Source organism: Larimichthys crocea, chromosome VI, assembly GCF_000972845.2.
Source record: "Larimichthys crocea isolate SSNF chromosome VI, L_crocea_2.0, whole genome shotgun sequence".
Lineage (NCBI taxonomy): Eukaryota > Metazoa > Chordata > Actinopteri > Sciaenidae > Larimichthys > Larimichthys crocea.
The window spans coordinates 25,856,771-25,880,777 of record NC_040016.1 but is presented as its reverse complement, the minus strand read 5'-3'; the positions used below and the strand labels follow the sequence as shown (position 1 = coordinate 25,880,777).

General features: G+C 46.6%; 1 protein-coding gene across 1 annotated transcript in view; it reads left to right on the top strand.

Annotated features, from left to right (window-relative positions):
* Positions 1-22,666, top strand: part of grm7 (glutamate metabotropic receptor 7) — an 86,302-nt gene extending 63,636 nt beyond the window's left edge. The window contains 5 exon segments of the mRNA XM_027278929.1: positions 2,165-2,191; positions 2,194-2,303; positions 11,365-12,300; positions 17,824-18,067; positions 21,825-22,666. Of these exon segments, the coding sequence (XP_027134730.1) occupies positions 2,165-2,191; positions 2,194-2,303; positions 11,365-12,300; positions 17,824-18,067; positions 21,825-21,874 (1,367 nt within the window). The 3' untranslated portion in view covers positions 21,875-22,666.
* Positions 22,667-24,007: the final 1,341 nt, after the last annotated feature.

Here is a 24,007-nt window from a genome sequence, read left to right as displayed (position 1 = left end):
TGGTCAGATCCGCTGTTTGTTTTAGGTCAGAATCCAGTGTTTTGTCTTAAATCTAGCTGTTTGTTTGTGTCTGAATCCAGCTGTTGAGTCTGAATCCAGCTGTTTGTTTGTGTGTCTGATCCAGCTGTTTGTTTGAGTCGAATCCAGCTGTTTGTGTCTGAATCCAGCCGTTTGTTGTTCTGAATCCGCGTTGTTGTGTCTGAATCCCGCTCTTTGTTTGTGTCTGAATCCAGCCGTTTGTTGTGTTGATCAGCGTTTGTTGTGTCTGAATCCAGCCTTGTTTGTGTTGAATCCAGCTGTTTGTTTCTGAATCCAGCTTTGTTTGAGTCTGAATCGCTGTCGAATCCAGCGTTTGTTGTGTAAATCCAGCCGTTTGTTTGTGTCTGAATCAGCGCGTTTGTTTGAGTCTGAATCCAGCTGTTTGTCTGAATCCAGCTGTTTGTTTGTGTCTGAATCCAGCTGTTTGTTTGTTGTTGATCCAGCTGTTTGTTTGTGTCTGAATCCAGCTGTTTGAGTCTGAATCTAGCTGTTTGTTTGTGTCTGAATCCAGCTGTTTGAGTCTGAATCCAGCTGTTTGTCTGAATCCAGCTGTTTGTTTGTGTCTGAATCCAGCTGTTTGTTTGAGTCAGAATCCAGCTGTTTGTTTGTGTCTGAATCCAGCTGTTTGTTTGAGTCTGAATCCAGCTGTTTGTCTGAATCCAGCTGTTTGTTGAATCCAGCGTTTGTTGTGTCTGAATCCACTTTGTTTGTCTGAATCCAGCCGTTTGTTTGTGTCTAATCAGATGTTTGTCTGAATCAGCTGTTTGTTGAATCCAGCGTTTGTTTGTGTCTGAATCCCAGCTGTTTGTTTGTGTCTGAATAGCAGCTGTTTGTCTGAATCCAGCGTTGTTTGTGTTGAATCCAGCTGTTTGTCTGAATCCAGCTGTTTTTTGTGTCTGAATCCAGCGTTGTTTGTGTCTGAATCCAGCTGTTTGTCTGAATCCAGCCGTTTGTTTGTGTCTGAATCCAGCTGTTTGTTTGTGTCTGAATCCAGCTGTTTGTCTGAATCCAGCTGTTTGTTTGTGTCTGAATCAGCTGTTTGTTTGAGTCTGATCCAGCTGTTTGTCTGAATCCAGCTGTTGTGTCTGAATCCAGCTGTTTTGTTTAGTCTGAATCCAGCTGTTTGTGTCTGAATCCAGCCGTTTGTTGTGTCTGAATCAGCTGTTTGTTGAATCCGCTGTTTGTCTGAATCCAGCTGTTTGTTTGTGTTGAATCAGCTGTTTGTCTGATCCAGTGTTGTTTGTGTCTGAATACAGCGTGGTTGTGTCTGAATCCAGCTTGTTTGTCTGAATCCAGCCGTTTGTTTGTCTGAATCCAGCTTGTTTGTCTGAATCCAGCTGTTTGTTTGTGTCTGAACCAGTCTTTGTCTGAACCAGCTGTTTGTCTGAATCCAGCTGTTTGTCTGAATCCAGCCGTTTGTTGTGTCTGAATCCAGCTGTTTGTTTGTGTCTGAACAGCTTGTGTCTGAATCAGCTGTTTGTCTGAATCCAGCTGTTGTTTGTGTCTGATCCAGCTGTTTGTCTGAATTCAGTGTTTGTCTGAATCCAGCTGTTTGTTGTGTTGATCCGTTTGTGTCTGAATCCAGCCGTTTGTTTGTTGTTCTGAATCCAGCTGTTTGTTTGAGTCTGAATCCAGCTGTTTGTCTGAATCCAGCTGTTTGTTTGTGTCTGAATCCAGCTGTTTGTTTGTGTCTGAATCCAGCTTGTTTGTCTGAATCCAGCTGTTTGTTGTGTCTGATCCAGCTGTGTTTGTGTCTGAATCCAGCTGTTTGTCTGAATCCAGCGTTTGTTTGTCTGAATCCAGCTGTTTGTCTGAATCCAGCTGTTGTTTGTTGTCTGAATCAGCTGTTGTCTGAATCCAGCTGTTTGTCTGAATCCAGCTGTTTGTCTGAATCCAGCGTTTTTGTGTCTGAATCCAGCTGTTTGTTTGTGTCTGAATCCCAGCTGTTTGTCTGAATCCCGCCGTTTGTTTGTGTCTGAATCCAGCTGTTTGTTTGTTGTCTGAATCCAGCTGTTTGTCTGAATCCAGTGTTTGTATGCCATACTTGCTAACAGTTAGCTACCCGACTCATAGCTTAGCCTCAGTCTGCTAGCGTGTCCACTGATTGGTTCCTTGTCCTCCACAGGAAGTGCTGGTACTTCGGTGACATTCAACCCAACGGCGACGCCCCTGGACGCTACGACCTGTTCCAGTACCAGTGGAACAACGTGACCGGGTCGGGGTACCGAGTGATCGGACAGTGGACCGAGAGCCTGCAGCTCAACGTGAGTTTGAAGTGGACCGTGGTTCTGAAAGTTTGAACGAGTTCTGCACGACGCTTCGTCTGTCATCTCAGTCCAGGACTACATTTGTTGTTCCCTCCTAACAAACACAGCTGAGCAGTCACAGTAAACTGATGTAAACATGAACACATACGTACGAACATTCAAATACGGCTTTCATTCAGTTATCAGCACACGCGTGTTCAAACAGCACACGTGAAGCTCAGCATGTTATGTCAGGTCGTTCAAACAAGTTATTAATCCTGTAAACATGCGACGACTCCTCCGTACCTCCATCATGTTAGCTCTGTAACAGGAGAGAAACACACACTGAAAACACACACTCACAACACACACACTGAAAACACACACTCACAACACACACACTGAAAACACACACTCACAACACGCACAGACAACCACACGCACAACACACACTGAAAACACACACTCCACCACACACACACTGAACCACACACTACAACCACACCCTGAAAACACCACATCACAACACGCCACACTGAAAACACACACTCACAAACACACAACAATGAAAACACCACTCACAACACACACACTGAAACACACCTCACAACACGCAGCACTGCACAACACTACACCACACCAACACGCACACTGAACAACACACACCACGACACACAGAACGAAACACACACTCACAACACACACACTCAAAACACACACGGTCACACACACACACTCACATACCCAATACTAACACTAACACAGGAACCCACACGCCAACACACTACGGAAAACACCCCACTCACAAACAACACACTGAACAACAAAACACTCACAACACACCCCCCACTGAAAACACACTCACAAACACGACATCTAAAACACCATGACACCACAAACACACACTCGACAAACAACGACTACGAACACACCACACACATAACAACACACATGAAAACACACACTCCACACACACACACTAAAACAAACCACTCACAAACCACATCACTGGAAACACTCACACACCACTAAACACACTCAACACACAACACAACCACACTGAAAACACACACTGAAAACACACTCACAACACACACACTGAACAAGCACACTGAACACACACACTGAACACACACTCCAAACACACACACTGACACACACATGAAACACACCTGAAAACAAACACTGAAAACCACCACAACGTGAAAACACACTCACAACACACAACTGAAAACACCACACTGAACACACACTAACGACAACACGCACTGGAACACACACACTCAACTAATAACAGCACTCAGGCCATCAAGGAAGTAAGTTTTAATTTTATACTTTTAGAAGCTGTTGCAGAAGGCATGATTACCTGCAGAGCAACGCTACCCACAACGCTACACAACGTACCACAACGTTACCACAGGCGCTTACCACAAACGCTACCACAACGCTACCACAACCACTACCACAAACGTTACCACAACGCTACCACAACGCTACACAACACTCCACAACGTTACCCACAGCACTACCACAACACGACACAACGTTACCACCAGCACTCCTTCAACCACAGCGCTACCACACGGTGACCACCAACGCGCCCACAACGCTACCACAACCGACCCAACTTGCTACCCACACACGTTACCACAACGTACCACAACGCGACACAACACTATCCACAACCGTTACCACAGCACTACCAACAACACTACCCCAACGTTACCAACGCACTACCACAGCGCTACCACAACGTACCACAACGCTACACCCCACTACCACAGCGCACCACAACGTTTCCCCACAAACGCTACCCACAACGCTATCAACAACTGTTACACCGCACTACCACACAACAAACTACCACACCGGCTACCACAGCGTACCACAACGCTTACCACACCGCTTACCACGGCGCTACCACAACGCGAGGTATACTCACAACCGCTGGACCACGCGCGAACCAGGGCCAACCCGCGCACCACCACCTGGATCGAACGATCGTATACAGTACAGCATCGGGGGACCACTATGCAAACATGGCTACCACACAACGTATTACCACAATACGTATAGCCCCAGCGCGCCTCGTACCACAAGCACTGTGCTCCAAAACGTGGTACCACAACGCTATCCACAACGCTTACCCCACAGGGATCTATGACTATACAACGAACAACAGCACGAGCGGGTATCTATACCTAGCACAACCCGCAACTCCTTAGTCTCGTCGCAGGTAATCACACGAAAGACCGGGCTTGCTCACTACGAGTACTACCAAGTCTTCGTGCCTTTACCACAACGTTACCTCACAGCAGCTACCACAGCCCCGCTCCCACAAACGCTTCACCCACAACGCTATCCACAGCTGCTTACCACAACGCTTACCCACAACACTACCACAGCCGTTACCACAAGCGCTTACCTTACAACGTACCACAAGCGCTACCACACACTTACCACAGCGCTTAACACACACATACCACTCCAGCGCATTTACACAGCGGCTACCACCAACGCTACCACAAGCGCTACAACAACGCTTACCACAACACTCCAACAGCGTTACCACGCGCTCCCACAACGCTACCACAACGTACCACACGGAAACACAACCACTGTTACCACAAACACTACCACAGCGTACCACAACCTTACCACAACGTGTTACCACAACGCTACCAAACGTTACCACAACGACTACCACAACACTACCCCACAGCGGTACCACAACGTACCACAGGCGTACCACAACGTACCACAACGCTACACACAACGTTACCACAAAACGCTACCACCACGCTACCACAACATTAACCACAACGCTACCACAACGTTCCCACAACGCTACCACAACGCTACCAAGCGTTACCACAACGCTACCCACAACGCTTAACCACAACGCGGGTTTACCACAGCGCTACCACAAACACTACCAACACCACTACCACAACTTTACCACAAGCACTACACAACGCTACCAACCGTTACCACACGCACTCCACAACTGTTACCACAGCACTACCACAACACTACACAACGCTTACACAGCGCTACCACAACGCTACCACACAGATACCACCAGCGCTACCCACACGCTACCCACAACGCTACCACAGCGCTACCACAACGCTTACACAACGCTACCACAAGTACCACACACGCTACCCACAACGGTTACCACAGGCGCTTACCACCGCGCACCACAACGTACCACAACGCGTGTCAGAATCCAGCTGTTTGTTTAGTCGAATCCAGTTGTTTTTCTCTGATCTAGCGTTTGTTTGTGTCTGAATCCAGCTGTTTGTGTCTGAATCCAGCTGTTTGTTTGTGTCTGAATCCAGCTGTTTGTTTGAGTCTGAATCCAGCTGTTTGTGTCTGAATCCAGCCGTTTGTTTGTGTCTGAATCCAGCCGTTTGTTTGTGTCTGAATCCAGCTGTTTGTTTGTGTCTGAATCCAGCCGTTTGTTTGTGTCTGAATCCAGCCGTTTGTTTGTGTCTGAATCCAGCCGTTTGTTTGTGTCTGAATCCAGCCGTTTGTTTGTGTCTGAATCCAGCCGTTTGTTTGAGTCTGAATCTAGCTGTTTGTTTCTGTCTGAATCCAGCTGTTTGTTTGGTCTGAATCCAGCGTTTGTTTGTGTTGAATCCAGCCGTTGTTTGAGGTCTGAATCCTGTTTGTCTGAATCCAGCTGTTTGTTTGTTGTGAATCCAGCTGTTTGTTTGTGTCTGAATCCCGCTGTTGTTTGTGTCTGAATCCAGCTGTTTGTTTTGTGTCTGAATCCATCCGTTTGTTTGTGTCTGAATCCAGTGTTTGGTCTGAATCCATGTTTGTCTGACCAGCTGTTTGTTTTGTGCTGAATCCAGCTGTTTGTGTTGAGTCTGAATCAGCTGTTTGTTTGTGTCTGAATCCAGCTGTTTGTTGAGTCTGACTCCAGCTGTTTGTCTGAATCCAGCTGTTTGTCTGAATCCAGCTGTTTGTTTGTGTCTGAATCCAGCTGTTTGTCTGAATCTAGCTGTTTGTTTGTGTCTGAATCCAGCTGTTTGAGTCTGAATCCAGCTGTTTGTTGAATCCAGCTGTTGTTTGTGTCTGAATCCACGGTTTGTTGTGTCTGAATCCAGCTGTTTGTCTGAATCCAGCTGTTTTGTTTGTGTCTGAATCCAGTGTTGTTCTGAATCCAGCTGTTTGTTTGTGTCTGAATCCAGCTGTTTGTTGTTTGGTCTGAATCCAGCTTGTTTTGTCTGAATCCAGCCGTTTGTTTGTTTTGTCTGAATCCAGCTGTTTTGTTTGTGTCTGAACTCCAAGCTGTTTGTCTGAATCCAGCTTGTTTTGTTTGTGTCTGATGAATCCAGCTGTTTGTTTTGCGTCTGACTCTCCAGCTGTTTGTCTGAATCCAGCTGTTTGTCTGAATCAGCTGTTTGTTCGCTACCACAACGTTACCACAACACTACCACAACGTTACCACAACGTTACCACAACGCTACCACAACGCTACCACAACACTACCACAACGTTACCACAACGTTACCACAACACTACCACAACGTTACCACAACGTTACCACAATGCTACCACAACACTACCACAACGTTACCACAACGTTACCACAACGTTACCACAGCACTACCACAGCACTACCACAACGCTACCACAACACTACCACAACGCTACCACAGCGCTACCACAACGCTACCACAGCGCTACCACAACGCTACCACAGCGCTACCACAACGCTACCACAACGTTACCACAACGCTACCACAACGCTACCACAACGCTACCACAACGCTACCACAGCGCTACCACAACGCTACCACAACGCTACCACAACGCTACCACAACGCTACCACAACACTACCACAACGTTACCACAACGTTACCACAATGCTACCACAACGCTACCACAACGTTACCACAACGTTACCACAACGTTACCACAACACTACCACAACGTTACCACAACGTTACCACAACGTTACCACGGCGCTACCACAACGCTACCACAACGCTACCACAACACTACCACAACGCTACCACAACGCTACCACAATGTTACCACAACACTACCACAACACTACCACAGCGTTACCACAACTTTACCACAGCGTTACCACAACGCTACCACAACGTTACCACAACGTTACCACAACGCTACCACAACGCTACCACAACGTTACCACAACGCTACCACAGTGTTACCACAACGCTACCACAACGTTACCACAACGCTACCACAACGCTACCACAGCGTTACCACAACGCTACCACAACGTTACCACAATGCTACAGATCAAATCAGTGTTTAAAAACCTGGACGTAGCTCGCCTGCCATCTTCGTCACCCAGACTGAGCGCTTCATCTGCACAGATCAGGTCGACTCAGCAGTCCACCAGAGTCCACCAGAGTCCACCAGAGTCCATCGTCTTCGTCTTTCCCTGGCTTTCAGACATGAAAGACGAGCGGCAGATAAGAAAAGAGACACGATCATCTTCTTGCTCGCTCACTCTCTCCTTTTCTCTTCTTAGCTTCCTCCGTCAGCGTCCTCTTCACTCTCTTCTCCTCTGCCATCATGTCCATAGAAGCTGCTGACTGCTGGGCCTGTAAACCTCTTCTTCTTCTTCTTCTTCTTCTTTTTCTTCTTCTTTTTCCTGGTGGTCCATTTTTTTAAAGTAACTAAGTACTTTTACTTCATTACTGTCATTAAGTGTCTCAGGGAAATAATTTGTAGAAAACTTGTTTAGTATTTAAATATTTTAAATATTTATATTAAACATGAGCAGAGAGGAAGAGGAAGAACCTGCATCGTATCCATGGTAACAGCTCGTATCCAATCAAAGGTTTTTTATGACGAGCTCAGAGACAGACGCCCTTAGAGGTCAGATCATGAACTGCAGCTGCAGGAGGAGGAGGAGGAGGAGGAGGAGGAGGAGCATGAAAGGAGAAAAGAGGAGGTGGAGGAGAAGTTCTGGACTCTCCGTCTTGGACTCTCGGTGGTTGGGATGAAGGCCCGTGTGGACCTCTTGTCCGGGCCTCTGTACCAGCTGACACCTCTTCAGAGTCCGGACTGAGTTATTGAGCGCTGGTCGGCTCTTTCCTGAGAACACGGATGGAGTTTCATTTAAATGACTGACCCGACGTTGCTGCTGGCATTCTGAATCCCGTCTGAACCTCCGGGCTGAACTCTGATTGGATTTGTGAAGCTGTGAGTCATTCTGCGACCCGGTCCAAGTCTGTCGTGCAGAGCTAGCTGCTTTCTCTCGTGTCACATTTTAATACACTTCGTATGCTAAATGCGGGATTAGTGTCAGCCGCTCACGTCGCTCCGATGGCGGCGCCATGCGCTGCATACAATGAGAAGCTCAGCCTGAAGTGGACCAGACGTGATGGATGGAGGAGGATGAACATGACCAGAACACCAGAACAGAGAAGAAAGCATTACAAGTGTGGGAGGAACATTTTCTTCTTCAGAGGGATCGACACCGAGGACAAAGTCTTTTTGTCTCTTTGTCTGAGCCTCAGGAGAACCACAGGAGAACCTCAGGAGAACCTCAGGAGAACAAATAAATGAATCAAAATAAATAATAATTGTTACTTTGTTGATGTTTCATGTTATAACCCACTAACTATGAAAAACCTTTAAAGAAGCACATGGAGCACATGACGCACCATCCCTGAAATAAAGAGGTTCTTCAGATGTGACGAGGTTCTTCAGCTATAACGAGGTTCTTCAAGTGTAAAGAGGTTCTTCAGGTGTGACGAGGTTCTTCAGGTGTTTATGGTTCTTTGTGGAACCAGAGAGTCTTCTGAAGAACCTTGATGTTCCTGAGTGTATCTGTTATTATGTGGTTTTGGTGGTCGCCCACATGAAGTCTGGGGGCGGTCAGGGCTTTCGCGGCGGTGATAACATCCATTGTCATTTTGTTACTTTGCCCCGAGCGAAGCTCCTGAGAAACAGCAACCAAAGACTGATCCAGACCGGTCTTTGTAGATAATCTGTCTGAGGACTGTGATCAGCTCTGGGTCACAGTTCTATTTGAAATCCCTCCAAGTCTTCTCAGATCCTTTAAACAGAAACATGATATCTGCCAAAATCATCAACATGGAGGCACAATAACGTCTTTTTGGCTGCCGACAGTCACAGAGACTCCGTCCAAGATCCAGGCAGAGTTTCAATACAAGAGCTCATTTACAGATTCACATAAAACAGCTTGAAAATGAAAAATTCAGGATTCACGTCCACGTTCCGTGTTTTACAGATTAATATTAAAAATACTGTAAGGCTCTGCCACTGACATATATCAACATTTCAAAATAAAAGCAGACTTCACACAAACATCAGAATATATGTGGTTTGGTGTGTATCTGCAGTCTTCATCCAGTTAACAGTAATTCAACAAATTCATTAAAACATGCAGTAAACATCTTAAAGAGGCGAGCGTGCTCACTGAGGTTTGATTGAAGAACGTCATGTTAACCATCAGACCTCTGTGTCCACTGTTCCCACTGTGACCTTTGACCTGTCCAGTTTGAGCTTTTTGTTCATCTGAATATTTGTTTGCAAATTCCAAACAGCTTTATTAATCCCAGCAGGGGCAATTTGTTCAAAGGAGCTTCACTGAAAACAGAACAAACAAATGATACGTGTGGGTCTATAAATAATTTATTCTGTTGCTGCAGCACATAAAACATAGTTTCTGTATTGGCTGTGTGTCTGTGATGTGTTTTGCCTTTAGAGGTGCAGTCTGCAGGAGCAGATGTACGAGGAGGGCAGATATGTCGTAAAATAAACAGATGTCTGAGACACAAACCGACAGCACGGCTCTGAACCGACGTTAGATTGCAGTCCTAAAATCACTTCAACAACCACCTACACCACCTGACGCTGACGACTCACATGAGGAGAGGGTGACCTACAGGTGTCCTTAACGACCCACATGTGTCCTTAACGACCCACAGGTGTCCTTAACGACCCACAGATTACCTTAACGACCCACATGTGTCCTTAACGACCCACAGTTGACCATAACGACCCACATGTGTCCTTAACGACCCACAGTTGACCATAACGACCCACAGAGGACCATAACGACCCACAGGTGTCCTTAACGACCCACAGATTACCTTAACGACCCACATGTGTCCTTGACGACCCACAGATGACCTTAACGACCCACAGGTGTCCTTGACGACCCACAGATGACCTTAACGACCCACGTGTCCTTTATGACCCACAGATGACCATAACGACCCACAGGTGTCAATAACGACCCACAGGTGTCCTTAACGACCCACAGGTGTCCTTGACGACCCACAGGTGTCCTCTTGGATGGAGGCTTCTTCAGGCTGGTCCAGTTGACCATAATACTCTTTCTTCAGGTTATCATTAGTGATGCATCTCAGTCGTTTGTTATTTTCAGCAGCAGCAGCAGCTATAATAATTAAATAAAGCACAAGCACCTCCAATTTGTGTATCAGTACATTACCTCCTTAGTCCACATTATATCACTGGACCTATGTCATCTGCTTCCTCATTAATATACAGCCATAGTTAAACTCAATGCCTTGCTCAAGGACTCCTTGAGGAGCAGGATGGGCCTTGAAACATGATGCTCCAGGTGCAGAGCAGTCATTAAACACCACCTGGATATAGAGGCGAGTATAAATTGCAGATAAGATGTCCACTCAGTGCAGAGCGATGATCCAGGTGGAATTCATATATTGATGTTGCACTAATAGAGTATTCATTAGTCATTAGCAGCAGTCAAGCTGTCAAATCAATGAGACCTTTGCTTTAGTAACAAGCCAGAACCAAAGCAAAGCTCTTGTTTAACACTGAAGATAAAATCTGAGCTATAAATCTGAGACTGAGACCGCCGAGTCGATATCTTCCAACACCATCACAGTCGAGTTTTATAGTGTACGGGACAAATTTTGGCTTCAGGTTCATTTTTCCTTCAGTTAAAGTCTCTGTAATGTTTTTCTCTCGTCCGTCCTCAACGTATTTTCAGGTACTCTTCATGGTATCTTGACGTTTGTCATTTCCTGATCGATCTGACCGTTGATTGTCTTGTGCTCTCTGCAGATGGAGGACATGCAGTGGCCTCGAGGTGAGCAGGACGTCCCCAGCTCCGTGTGCAGCCTTCCCTGTAAAACCGGTGAGAGGAAGAAGGTGGTGAAAGGTATGCCGTGCTGCTGGCACTGCGAGTCCTGCGACGGATACCAGTACCAGTACGACGAGTTCACCTGCAAGCTGTGCTCCTACAACATGAGGCCCAACACCAACCGCACCTCATGCCAGCCAATACCCATCATTAAACTGGAATGGCACTCACCCTGGGCGGTGATTCCCGTTTTCCTGGCGATGCTTGGGATCATTGCTACAATCTTTGTCATGGTTACGTTCATCCGGTACAATGACACGCCAATTGTGCGAGCGTCGGGCAGGGAACTGAGTTACGTTCTCCTGACTGGGATATTTTTATGTTACATCATCACGTTCCTCATGATCGCCAAGCCTGACGTCGGCGTGTGCTCGTTCAGGAGGATCTTCCTGGGTCTGGGCATGTGCATCAGCTACGCCGCCCTCCTCACCAAAACCAATCGTATCTACCGAATCTTCGAGCAGGGCAAGAAGTCAGTGACAGCGCCCCGGCTGATCAGCCCCACCTCACAGCTGGCAATCACCTCCAGCCTCATCTCGGTCCAGCTGATGGGGGTGTTCATCTGGTTTGTGGTGGATCCGCCCAACACCATCATAGACTACGACGAGCAGAAGACCTTCAACCCAGATCTAGCACGAGGGGTGTTGAAATGCGACATCACGGATCTTCAGATCATCTGTTCGTTGGGTTACAGTATCTTATTGATGGTGACGTGTACTGTTTACGCTATAAAGACCCGCGGGGTCCCGGAGAATTTTAATGAGGCCAAGCCCATCGGCTTCACCATGTACACCACCTGCATCGTGTGGCTGGCTTTTATACCCATCTTTTTCGGCACGGCGCAGTCTGCAGAAAAGGTAAGATCTGATGGATGAATGGGTGGAGATGAAATATATGTAGCACGATTGGTTACCATTGGTGTCTTCTGAACATTTCATAAACGTTAAAATGATTTGTTAACAAATCGACAGCTTGTGAGTCAGTCGTGAACGCTTGTACGTCTTCGGTCTGTTGCTGTGTTTGTGGGGAAGCTTCGTTCAGTAATCCATCGTAACAACCGGGCACGGCGGACCTCCTCAGGACTGCTGAGGAGAGAAGAAGGAATGTCAAAAGTGTCATGGCTGACATCTGAAACTCTGCTGAGATCACAAACAAATCATATCAATAAACTAGAGAATAAAGCTTTCTGTGTTACGCTCAAACATCAGCAGGTTGTCATGTTGCTTTGAAGGTTTCCAGTCGAAACATGAAGGTTTAAAAATGAAGCTCAGTGAAATATAAAGATGATGTTCCTGTTTTGTTGTGTAGGAATCCAGATGTTGTTGGTAAAGACGTTTGTCCTCGTGGTCCTGATGAGGAATTCACAATCTGCAAAACTAATGGAGCTGTTGTGTTGTGTTCAGGTGCTCACTGTTGTCTCTGTTGTTTTTAGATTATTGCAGCTCCAGATTAGCTCATTTCCACCAAGCCTCTGAGGCTGCAGCAGAACTTTGGTTGGACTTCAAGGTTCAGAAACTTGTTTAAAGGTTCTCACCGTAATTGCGTGACCTTTCCGTCTTATCAGACTTTTATGGAAACTGTTGCTAAATGAAGTCAGTGTGTGAAATCTGAAATAAAATGTGCTGACAGCGTTAATGAGCTTCAGAAAAACTCCATCAGGCCCTGCAGGGATAAATAATGATCTGAGTCCCCACACATCTGTTTACTATTTCAGACTTTTAATCCTCCATGTTGGTTTATTTATTTCAACCACAAACACACAGCTCGTTAATGTGTTAATGACGTTTTACTGAATATGAAAATATCACTCATTAGTGTTTGGACATCACCGAAGGAACCGATCACATAAATCAGTCGATAGCTGACCTCACCTCCAGATTCAGAGTTCAAAATATCTAAAAATAATAACCAACAATAATAAATAGTCTGTCTTCAAATTAAAATCCTCAAAACAAACAAGATTTTAATTTTTTTATCTGTCTGTCTGTCTATATGTAATATTTACAATCAATCATATTCACAATCATTTTGTTTTATTTCATGTCCTAAACAAACAAAGTTTTTAAATAGTAATAGTAAATCTGTCCAAACAGACGTTTGGTTGATGATTTTGTGGTCTGCATTGCGTCGTCCACACTGAACTTGTGTGAAACTGTAAAAATCTGTAAGAATAGAAGTCATGTCAGACTCATACTGTCGTGTTGATGCAGTGAACTTCATGTTGAATTACCAGCAGACTGAATTTAAAGGACATTCTGATTAAACATCCTAATGCCGAGGTTTCTGGGGATTGAAGTTTGGGGACAGCTCTAAAGCAGCCGGGGGCAGAGATTAAGAGCGCTCTGCTGTTCCCAGCATGCCTCAGGAGGATATTTGTGTTATCGGCGGTCCAGGTGAGGGCGTCCGACCCGGCGCTGTGAGCTCACAGAAAGACTCCAAGCCCTCCTGATGGACTCCACGTCCACCTCGACGGCTTCAGGCCACAGAGGGTGCTGATAAGCTGCCTGACACACCTCTGCAGAGAGGGCCGACACATGAACATACATGTGCTGATGAACATACATGTGCTGATGCACATACATGTGCTGATGAACATACATGTGCTGATGCACATACATGTGCTGATGCATATACTCACATTTTTGTCCTTCATAAACATCCAGATAAAACAAACAATAAAGAGGCAGTGAGGTGTTTGAGGTGTGTGTGTGTGTGTGTGTGTGTGTGTGTGTGTGTGTGTGTGTGTGTGTTTGACGTCAGCAGCTGAGTGAGGCGGCGACATTGTGGCCTTTGTGTGTCATTACCTGCCCGGTCCAAGACGAGCTGAATACAGATGAGACACACACACACACACACACACACACACACACACACACACACACACACACACACACACAAACACATCGAAGCATAACTTACACATGCAAACATAAACACAGACAGACAGCAAGGCAGAGCAGGAGGAGGAGGTGGAAGAGGAGGTGGTGGAAGAGGTGGAAGATTAGGAGGTGGAGGAGGTGGAGGAGGAGGTGGTGGAGGAGGCGGAGGTGTGTTCAGGTGTGTTTGAGGAAACACAAGAAGGAGAAACAGATCGTGTCACTCGATTGTTCAGGTGTCATGTTTCTTAAAGGGACAGCGCAGAGAGCTTCAGTTCACCTCAGACTGATGATATGTTTGTTTTGGAACGTTCTGACAACGCTACAGAAACACTAGCTCACTGTTAAGTATGATAAGGTTGTCTGAATGTTAGTTATTGGTTTGATTAATGTTGTGTATTGATTACTGAGTGATCAGGTTTATTATCAGCTGATCGTGTTAAGTTTCTAAAAGCAGGAAATGTAATTATAATATTTTTAATTAATTCATGTAACGTTAATTAACATGAGCTAACAGCAGCTAACAGACTGAGCTAACCTGAGCTAACAGCAGCTACAGCTGTCAGCAGTTTACTTCACTGTCCATCATAAACTCTGTAAATCACAGAGAGTTGAGGCGGAGCAGCCGGAGGACATCAGAGGGAAAACCAGAAAACATTTCCTCCATAAAATATGATCCAGTTTCACCAGAATCAGTGAAATAGTTGCTGCTGTGTGACTTAGTGCCGTAAAGCGTTACGTACTTCTCCCGACCCGGAGCCCAAAGTTACATAGTGTGAGAACAGACGACCCGGTTCCAGCAGTGAGCTCTGTGCTTTTTGCTGGTTTTCATGCAGACTTCTCGTCGTGTCGTCCTGACGATGTTCCCGTCTCGTCGTGTCGTCCTGATTGGTCCCCCGTTAGCGTTGTGGACGTTCAGACTCGTTCGTTGGAGCTTCATGAATAAATCAGCTGTTTCCTCCGGCTTGCAGAATATCTCATTTCCCCGTAGAGTCGTACGTCTCCTCGTGTGAAATGCCAAGGTCAAACAGCACAGACTTGTTCCTTTCATTAGGGCCTAATCTGGCTCCATCCAACTTGATTTAACTGTGTGTGTTCTCCAGGTAGCTCCTCCACCCGTCTGTGCAGGGTGGAGGAGGGTACCACAATATTTGCAATGCTAATATCATCTCTTCATGCGGCATGCATTTTATGGCATCCATTAATGTTTGTGTTCTCCATCTGTCCTCCTCCACCTCCTCCTCTCTGTGTGGACCTGATCCTGGTCTTGGTCCTGATCCTGGTCCTGGTTTTGGTCTGGCCGTCTTTCCCAGTATGCCTCAGTGTTTCCTTCTCCCACACTGGATGCTATCCGTCTTAATAAGTCCTCTCCTTGTTCGATCTCAGGGAGGTCTAATTAAACGACTTCTTCTGTTGGTTCTGATCCAGCTGCCTCTATTTTGTGGATCGGTTCTGATGCCGTCCTGTTCCTTTACCATGTTTGGTCCGTGCTGTTACATACAGTCCTCCAGACTACATTTATTGTTCCCATGTTGATATTTAAAGTCAGGACGTCCGGCTCAATGTTTGTATGGAACTCTGATGCCTTCATGTAACAGTTTGACGGTGGGACAAAAGAGTATCGTTTCCACATTCAGCTGAGCTGTCACCTGAATTCACTCCTGCTGCTTTTTAACTCTCCATCCTCCCTGGGCTCATCCCTCCATCCTCCCTGGGCTCATATCTCCACCCTCTCTGAAGTCACCCCTCCACCCTCTGTAGCTGGCATACATCAGGCTGTGACAGCAGGGCCGTAACACATAAAGACGGTGGGCTGAACTCTATGAAGCCACCCTTGGAGGCCCATTAGAGCCTCTTTATGCATTCATCCCGGGCCTGTCGGGTTCAGAGGATCATGGCTCCAGATCCAAACGCAGTACCCACACTGCATAAAAGATTGATGCTGCGCTGCAGCTGTCGATGAGGGTGGAGAACACACGAGTAGGGGTGGCACGGTACACAAAGGTCACGGTTCGGTACGTACCTCGGTTCAGACTTTGCGGTTTGGTACATTTTCGGTACAGTGCAGGAAAAAAAAACATAACCAAAAAGGCTCCTCAAAGTTTTTATTGAGCAAATCTCGAGCTGAGGTAGCTGCAAATTCCTGAAGTAAAACAACAAGAACACAAAGTTTCCATATGCTGGTATCAGTGTTAATTTTGTCACCCATTTTTCAATTTAGTCTTAGTCTTGTTTCAAAGTTCATTTTTAGTCTTAGTCACTTTTAGTCTTTCACAAATCAGTTTTGTTCGTCATATTTTAGTCGACTAAAAGTCTCAAAATTTTAGTCTAGTTTTAGTCAAACGTGAACACAGGGTGTTTGAGTCCAGGTTTAGTCAAAACATTTTAGTCTTCTATTTATTTCAGGAATATTTTTTTTGTTTATTAATTCCAGTTCACTTGTGTTCCACAGCTAACACATTGATTAAATGTCTTGATTGAATTGAATGAATTCTTCTTCAATGCAGCTTTGCTAAGTGTCTCGTCTGTTGTTTCAATACACACTTAATATGACTTTAATTTTTATTTTTTTAATCTACTAATAGCAGGTACACCCTATTATGACATGTTCTGTCATCTTCTACATGCAATTAAGATGAGTCCATCACTGTTCGTGTTTAGCACAAATGGGGAGGCCAGACTCATTCTTGACTGTTATACCATATGCCACATTTTAATAACGTCTGGCTGCAAACGGGTTCAGGCTCTATAAAGCTGTCAATCAAAATGGGCTGGGTTGGGCTCGGGTCGTATTCTATCGGGCCCGGGCCGGGTCAGTTTCGACTTCTAAGGTCTGTTTCATGCTCTAGATCTGTCCATACACCGTGTTTCTCCTGCATGCTGTTTGTTTTCACGTGTGGCCGTGACGTTGCTACAGTAAAAGAAGTGCTGGCACAAACACCTGACAGCAGGACTGGATGCTGCTTTGTTTCTTATATAGTCGACGAAAACGTTTTTGTTCATTTTTTATTTCTTGTATGACATTTTCGTCTCGTTTTTATTCGTCAACAAAAACGCACATTGGCACATTTTTCATCAGTGTTTTTCGAACATTGTCGCCTCGTCTTCGTCAAGGGAAAGAGGCTCATTGACGAACATATTTCGTCTCGTCTTGTCTGACGTGCGCCCGAGTCACTCGCCATTCTCAGTGTTAGCCTACTCACAACCACAGCTAACCTACCAGAGGTTGTATTTGAAGAGCTAGCGTAGACCAATCAGAGTTTGCATGTGCAAGGTTAAATGTGTCCTGAAAGAACTCCCTCATGAAACGATAGTTCCGCGTTCAGTTCAACATCATTCTTTTGTACCGTGTATTCGCCGTGAAAATGCGCGTACCGAACCGTGACCCCCGTACCGTGACGGTTCAATACAAATACATGTTCCGTGCCACCCCTACACACGAGTAATAAAAAGTCAGCATGATCAGGTTCAGTCTTTGCTGATCTGCCTCTTTCCCTCCCTCAGCTCTACATCCAGACCACCACGCTGACCATCTCCATGAACCTGAGCGCGTCCGTGGCCCTCGGGATGCTCTACATGCCCAAAGTCTACGTCATCATCTTCCACCCGGAGCTCAACGTCCAGAAGAGGAAGCGTTCCTTCAAAGCCGTCGTCACAGCCGCCACCATGTCGTCCCGACTGTCCAAGGCGAGCGACAGACCCAACGGGGAGGCCAAGACAGAGCTGTGCGAGAACGTCGACCCCAACAGTGAGTACAGACCCAACATCCACCACAAATGTGTTAGCGTGTACATTCTAGTGAACACCAGCAGTCAGCAGTATTCTAACAGTGAACACAGCAACAGAACCTCTGAACCGGCAGTGTCCAGTCTAACAGTGAACACGGCGACAGAACCTCTGAACCGGCAGTGTCCAGTCTAACAGTGAACACGGCGACAGAACCTCTGAACCGGCAGTGTCCAGTCTAACAGTGAACACGGCGACAGAACCTCTGAACCGGCAGTGTCCAGTCTAACAGTGAACACGGCGACAGAACCTCTGAACCGGCAGTGTCCAGTCTAACAGTGAACACGGCGACAGAACCTCTGAACCGGCAGTGTCCAGTCTAACAGTGAACACGGCGACAGAACCTCTGAACCGGCAGTGTCCAGTCTAACAGTGAACACGGCGACAGAACCTCTGAACCGGCAGTGTCCAGTCTAACAGTGAACACGGCGACAGAACCTCTGAACCGGCAGTGTCCAGTCTAACAGTGAACACGGCGACAGAACCTCTGAACCGGCAGTGTCCAGTCTAACAGTGAACACGGCGACAGAACCTCTGAACCGGCAGTGTCCAGTCTAACAGTGAACACGGCGACAGAACCTCTGAACCGGCAGTGTCCAGTCTAACAGTGAACACGGCGACAGAACCTCTGAACCGGCAGTGTCCAGTCTAACAGTGAACACGGCGACAGAACCTCTGAACCGGCAGTGTCCAGTCTAACAGTGAACACGGCGACAGAACCTCTGAACCGGCAGTGTCCAGTCTAACAGTGAACACGGCGACAGAACCTCTGAACCGGCAGTGTCCAGTCTAACAGTGAACACGGCGACAGAACCTCTGAACCGGCAGTGTCCAGTCTAACAGTGAACACGGCGACAGAACCTCTGAACCGGCAGTGTCCAGTCTAACAGTGAACACGGCGACAGAACCTCTGAACCGGCAGTGTCCAGTCTAACAGTGAACACGGCGACAGAACCTCTGAACCGGCAGTGTCCAGTCTAACAGTGAACACAGCGACAGAACCTCTGAACCGGCAGTGTCCAGTCTAACAGCGAACACAGCGACAGAACCTCTGATCGAGCTAAACACAGTTAGCGCTTCACTGCTGATCAATGTTTCCATCATGAAGTCTGTGAATCACCTCGGTACTGTAACGTTATTCCCTCAGAGGCTGTGCTCCAACCCGGTCCGGCTGCTGAGCCCGGTTCTGTTGGAATGAAAGTCACAAACTCTGCAGGAAGTCAGAAGTGTGATAAAATGTTTAAACAGGATGTGATCAGCTCGCCTAACGATGTGTTTCTCCTCCTGACAGGCTAATTTCAGAATTTATCAGAGGTAAGAGCAGATTCATCTTCATCTTCATCTTCATCTGTCCTGACCTTCATCATTTTCTCCTGGAGAATTGAGGAGAGAGACAGGTGAGAGATGTGAGACAGGGAGGGGTGAGACAGGGAGGGGTGAGACAGGGAGTGGAGTCAGAGGGGAGAGACTGTATTGTTCGTCTGCTCTTTATTGACGTCTCTGAGTGGACTCATAACTTTTACATGAGCGGGCCGGGCCGGGCCGGGCTGAGCGGCACATTTACTGTCAGACTATTTCAGACTTTAACGACACGTTTGACCCCCCAGACCTCCGTCAGCTCCGTCAGCTCCGTCAGCTCCATAAACTGAACACGAAGATCCTGATTCAACCGAGACATGACAAACCTGCTCATGTTCCTCTGTGGACTCTCTAGATGGCGCCAATCACGGCCTAATCACCATGACAACCATCAAATCAGCTGGACGAGCTCATGTTGTCACCATGGACGGGCGGGTGGGGCGGTTCTGGAGCTCAGTGGGTTCATCATGGGGCAGTTCTGGAGCTCAGTGGGTTTGTGGTGGGGCGGTTCTGGAGCTCAGTGGGTTCATCATTGGGCAGTTCTGGAGCTCAGTGAGTTCATAGTGGGGCGGTTCTGGAGTTCAGTGGGTTCATCATGGGGCGGTTCTGGAGCTCAGTGGGTTTGTGGTGGGGCGGTTCTGGAGCTCAGTGGGTTTGTGGTGGGGCGGTTCTGGAGCTCAGTGGGTTCATCATGGGGCGGTTCTGGAGCTCAGTGGGTTCATGGTGGGGCGGTTCTGGAGCTCAGTGGGTTCATCATGGGGCGGTTCTGGAGCTCAGTGGGTTTCTGGTGGGGCGGTTCTGGAGCTCAGTGGGTTCATGGTGGGGCGGTTCTGGAGCTCAGTGGGTTCATCATGGGGCGGTTCTGGAGCTCAGTGGGTTTGTGGTGGGGCGGTTCTGGAGCTCAGTGGGTTCATCATGGGGCGGTTCTGGAGCTCAGTGGGTTCATCATGGGGCGGTTCTGGAGCTCAGTGGGTTTGTGGTGGGGCGGTTCTGGAGCTCAGTGGGTTCATCATGGGGCGGTTCTGGAGCTCAGTGGGTTTCTGGTGGGGCGGTTCTGGAGCTCAGTGGGTTCATCATGGGGCGGTTCTGGAGCTCAGTGGGTTCATCATGGGGCGGTTCTGGAGCTCAGTGGGTTTGTGGTGTGGGGACACAGCAGTTCTGGAGGAGAGCTGACAGACTGCAGCTCGGTCACGGCTCCCTGAAGACCAGCAGAACCATCTGTCGGGCCGGGCTGATCCAGTCACATGACTCCCCCCTCGTTCTCAGCCTCTGCTGTGTGGTCGTGAACATTCATATATTTCTGTATATTTATATAAATTAACTCGTTTATCTAAGGACGTCTCTGAAAACGTCTTTTCAGCTCTGTCCTCAAACGTCTGCTGACTTTTATTTATTAATATTTTATATTTAATATTAAAAAATACAGCAAATCAAGTAGAAATACTGGTTCATGTTCTGCATTCAGTGTATCTGTGTTCACACATAATAATAAATAAATAATGTATTAAATATTATTTTATTATATCGTATAAACTCTTTAAACACCAACATCGAGCGTCATTTTCAATCAAACACGTTAAATAAATCCTGATCTTTTAAAAATCTTCATCGTTACGTTGACGTCTGTAATTTTACTTCTCTGTACAAATGATGATCCACGTCAAGCTTGATTTACGTTACGGTAACGCGACCTCCATATGTTTTCTTCTTTGGTCACGTCAGGGACATTTATAACTAACAGCAGCTGCACGCGTGGAGGCGTCTCCGTCCACGTTCATCCTGAAGACGTGTTACAGACGTCCTCATCTGGAGACAAACGTCCTCATCTGGAGACAAACGTCCTCGTCTGGAGACAAACGTCCGTCAAACACGAGATCCCTGTCAGGATTCAGTCTCGAACCCGTCTGGGAGCTCCGCGATGCGCTAAGCCTTTAATATTCATATTCCACTTTTCTCTTTTATCTGCGCGACATGATTGATGAGCTTTTGGCTCTGAGCCATTTGTCCCCAGATGAACACCGAGGGCCGGGTGGGGAGCTGGAGGAGCTGGAGGAGCTGGAGGAGGTGGAGGAGGTGGAGGAGGTGCGTCTGCAGGGGGAGATAGGGAGGTGGTCATAGGTAAAAGGAACAGATGATTTTACACCTGAGAGCGACACGTGACCTCAGGATTCTTTTTGTTTGTGGACGCTTGAAATAAAACATCAGTTCACGTCTGTCCATCGCTAACTTCATTTCACCTCCATCACAACTTTAACATTCACCTCCACCCTCAGTAAACCCAGCACCTCCACCCTCAGTAAACCCAGCACCTCCACCCTCAGTAAACCCAGCAGCTGATTTCTGTTTTCTGTTTGTTTCAGGTCTGGCAGTGACGAAGAAACACGTGAGCTACAGCGACCTCGACATGTGACGCGTTCCTCCGTCAGGACTAAGACACAAAAGAGCTGGAGACGTTCTCCTGCCTGAAAACAAGAAAAACCAAGATGGAGGAGGAGGTGGAGGAGGTGGAGGAGGTTTTATTTATTTCATTTGTTTCTTTGTGCTTCACCACAGACTGAGCTGAAGCAAAGCATCGTGGGATTTCCCTCTGGGCATGAAAAAATTAGAAAAAAATAAAAATCTGTGATGATGATGAAGATGATGGTGGTGGTGATGAAGATGATGGTGGTGGTGATGAAGATGATGGTGGTGGTGATGAAGATGGTGGTGGTGGTGATGAAGATGGTGGTGGTGGTGAGGACTTGGTGGGATCATCTGTGGATCTTCTGGCCTCCTGGTTGTGAACGATCGGCGGAGCGCTCGCGGCTCCACGTTGATGTCAAATAAAGCCGCCGTCTCGGCGTCATGTGACCTTTCTACGGAGCCCCGCCTCCTCCTGTCTTTTAATGTACTTCCAAACTGCAAGTTTCCCGCCCTTCTCGTCCTCCGTGATGTTCTTTACGGCTTCTCTGTTGGGTCGTTTCTTTTGTTTCTTTGACGTTGATGATGATGAATCTGTTCTGCTCTTTGCTTCTTGGATGCACATTGTTTTTTTTTTTTATTAAAGCCATATTTGTCGCTCTGAGATTCGAGAATCTGATTTTTACTGAATCCCAACATCCGAATATCGACCATGAAAACACGTTTTCTTCGGAGTGCTCGTAATATTCAGTGTAATTATTGAATACAGGTCTCCGTCACACCCAGCACAAAGTCAATAATACTGATCTCGGTCACTGCGTTCTGTCTTTGGACGATGTTCATGCACTGAGTTTTGAAATACATTTCCCATAAGGCTTTTCAAAGCACGCGAACGCATGGATGTTCAGACGACTCTCACTGTCTTACTTTAAAACTGTGAGACTTGTCTTTTGTCTTTAGATGTGAAATCTGAGTTTGATGTTGATGAACGTCACAGACGTCATAATGAATCTGTGAATTCAGATCTGCCGATCACTGATCTGATGAAACTAAGTTTGTTCTGAGTGACACGACCTGCCTGTAGATTCACGTCCACGGGAGGAGTCACTGTTTAAAGACAAACTCAGAACCTTCTGGTTTCCCTTGGTGGTTTGAGGATTGTGTTGATCATCTTCAGTCGTGTTAAAAATCAGATTCCTCCGACGGCACGAAGCCAAAAAATAAAGAATGAAATGAAAAAAACAGGCCGCCATTTTGTTTGAACTGTTGGTGTTGTCATGATGAAAGCATCCCCATAACGCGTTTCTCCACACGCAAACACGACGACCTTTTGTAGGTGTATGACGGTGACGATGATGATTTCTGTGTTGTAGCCGACGTTTAAAGAAGCTCCTCGGTCCAGGCGTCGCTGCTCTGAGTTTCTGGTGGTTTCGAGGACGCGATGTGACGGAGATGTTGATGTCGAGGTTGTCAATGCATGCCTGAAATGTTCGATGTTTAAAAATAAAAAATAAAAAAAAAGAATATTCACGACACGCTGACTCCACCCGCCTGAGATGTTCCTGATCTGTTTCCCGTTGGAACTCGTCGACACGTCTCACACGGCAGAATATGGCTTTGATGGGTTTCTTATTTTCCTGGAAATGATGGAAAAAGATGAATATATATTTAAAAAACAAAAGACTGCATGTATGTTTTCTACTGTTTGTACTTGGTATCTTCATGTTGCCCTTGCTGCTTATGTGCCAATGTTGTTGGAGAGATTTACATTTGGCCACTCATGCAACTATTCTGTGGTGTTGTCCAAGAATGTATCACAACATGAAATAAAATGACATTTGGTTATTTTTTTAGAGATATTCCCTGAAGAAAGTTTGTCCTCGTGTCTGACTCCCAGGAAACTTCTTCATCATCAAATGTCACCTTCAGAAACATCAAGAAATATTCAGAAACAAACATTTACTGTCGTTCATTAATAAAACTGAAAATATTTGACAATGATCAGAACGTGGATCAATCGAAGGTTTTTCATTCAGAATCAAAACAAATCGCAGAGAATACAAAATCATGTTCTTGAAAGGTTCTCTGGTTCTACAAAGAACCAAGAACCGGTTCTGTACCGAACCAGTCAAGTTCACAAAGG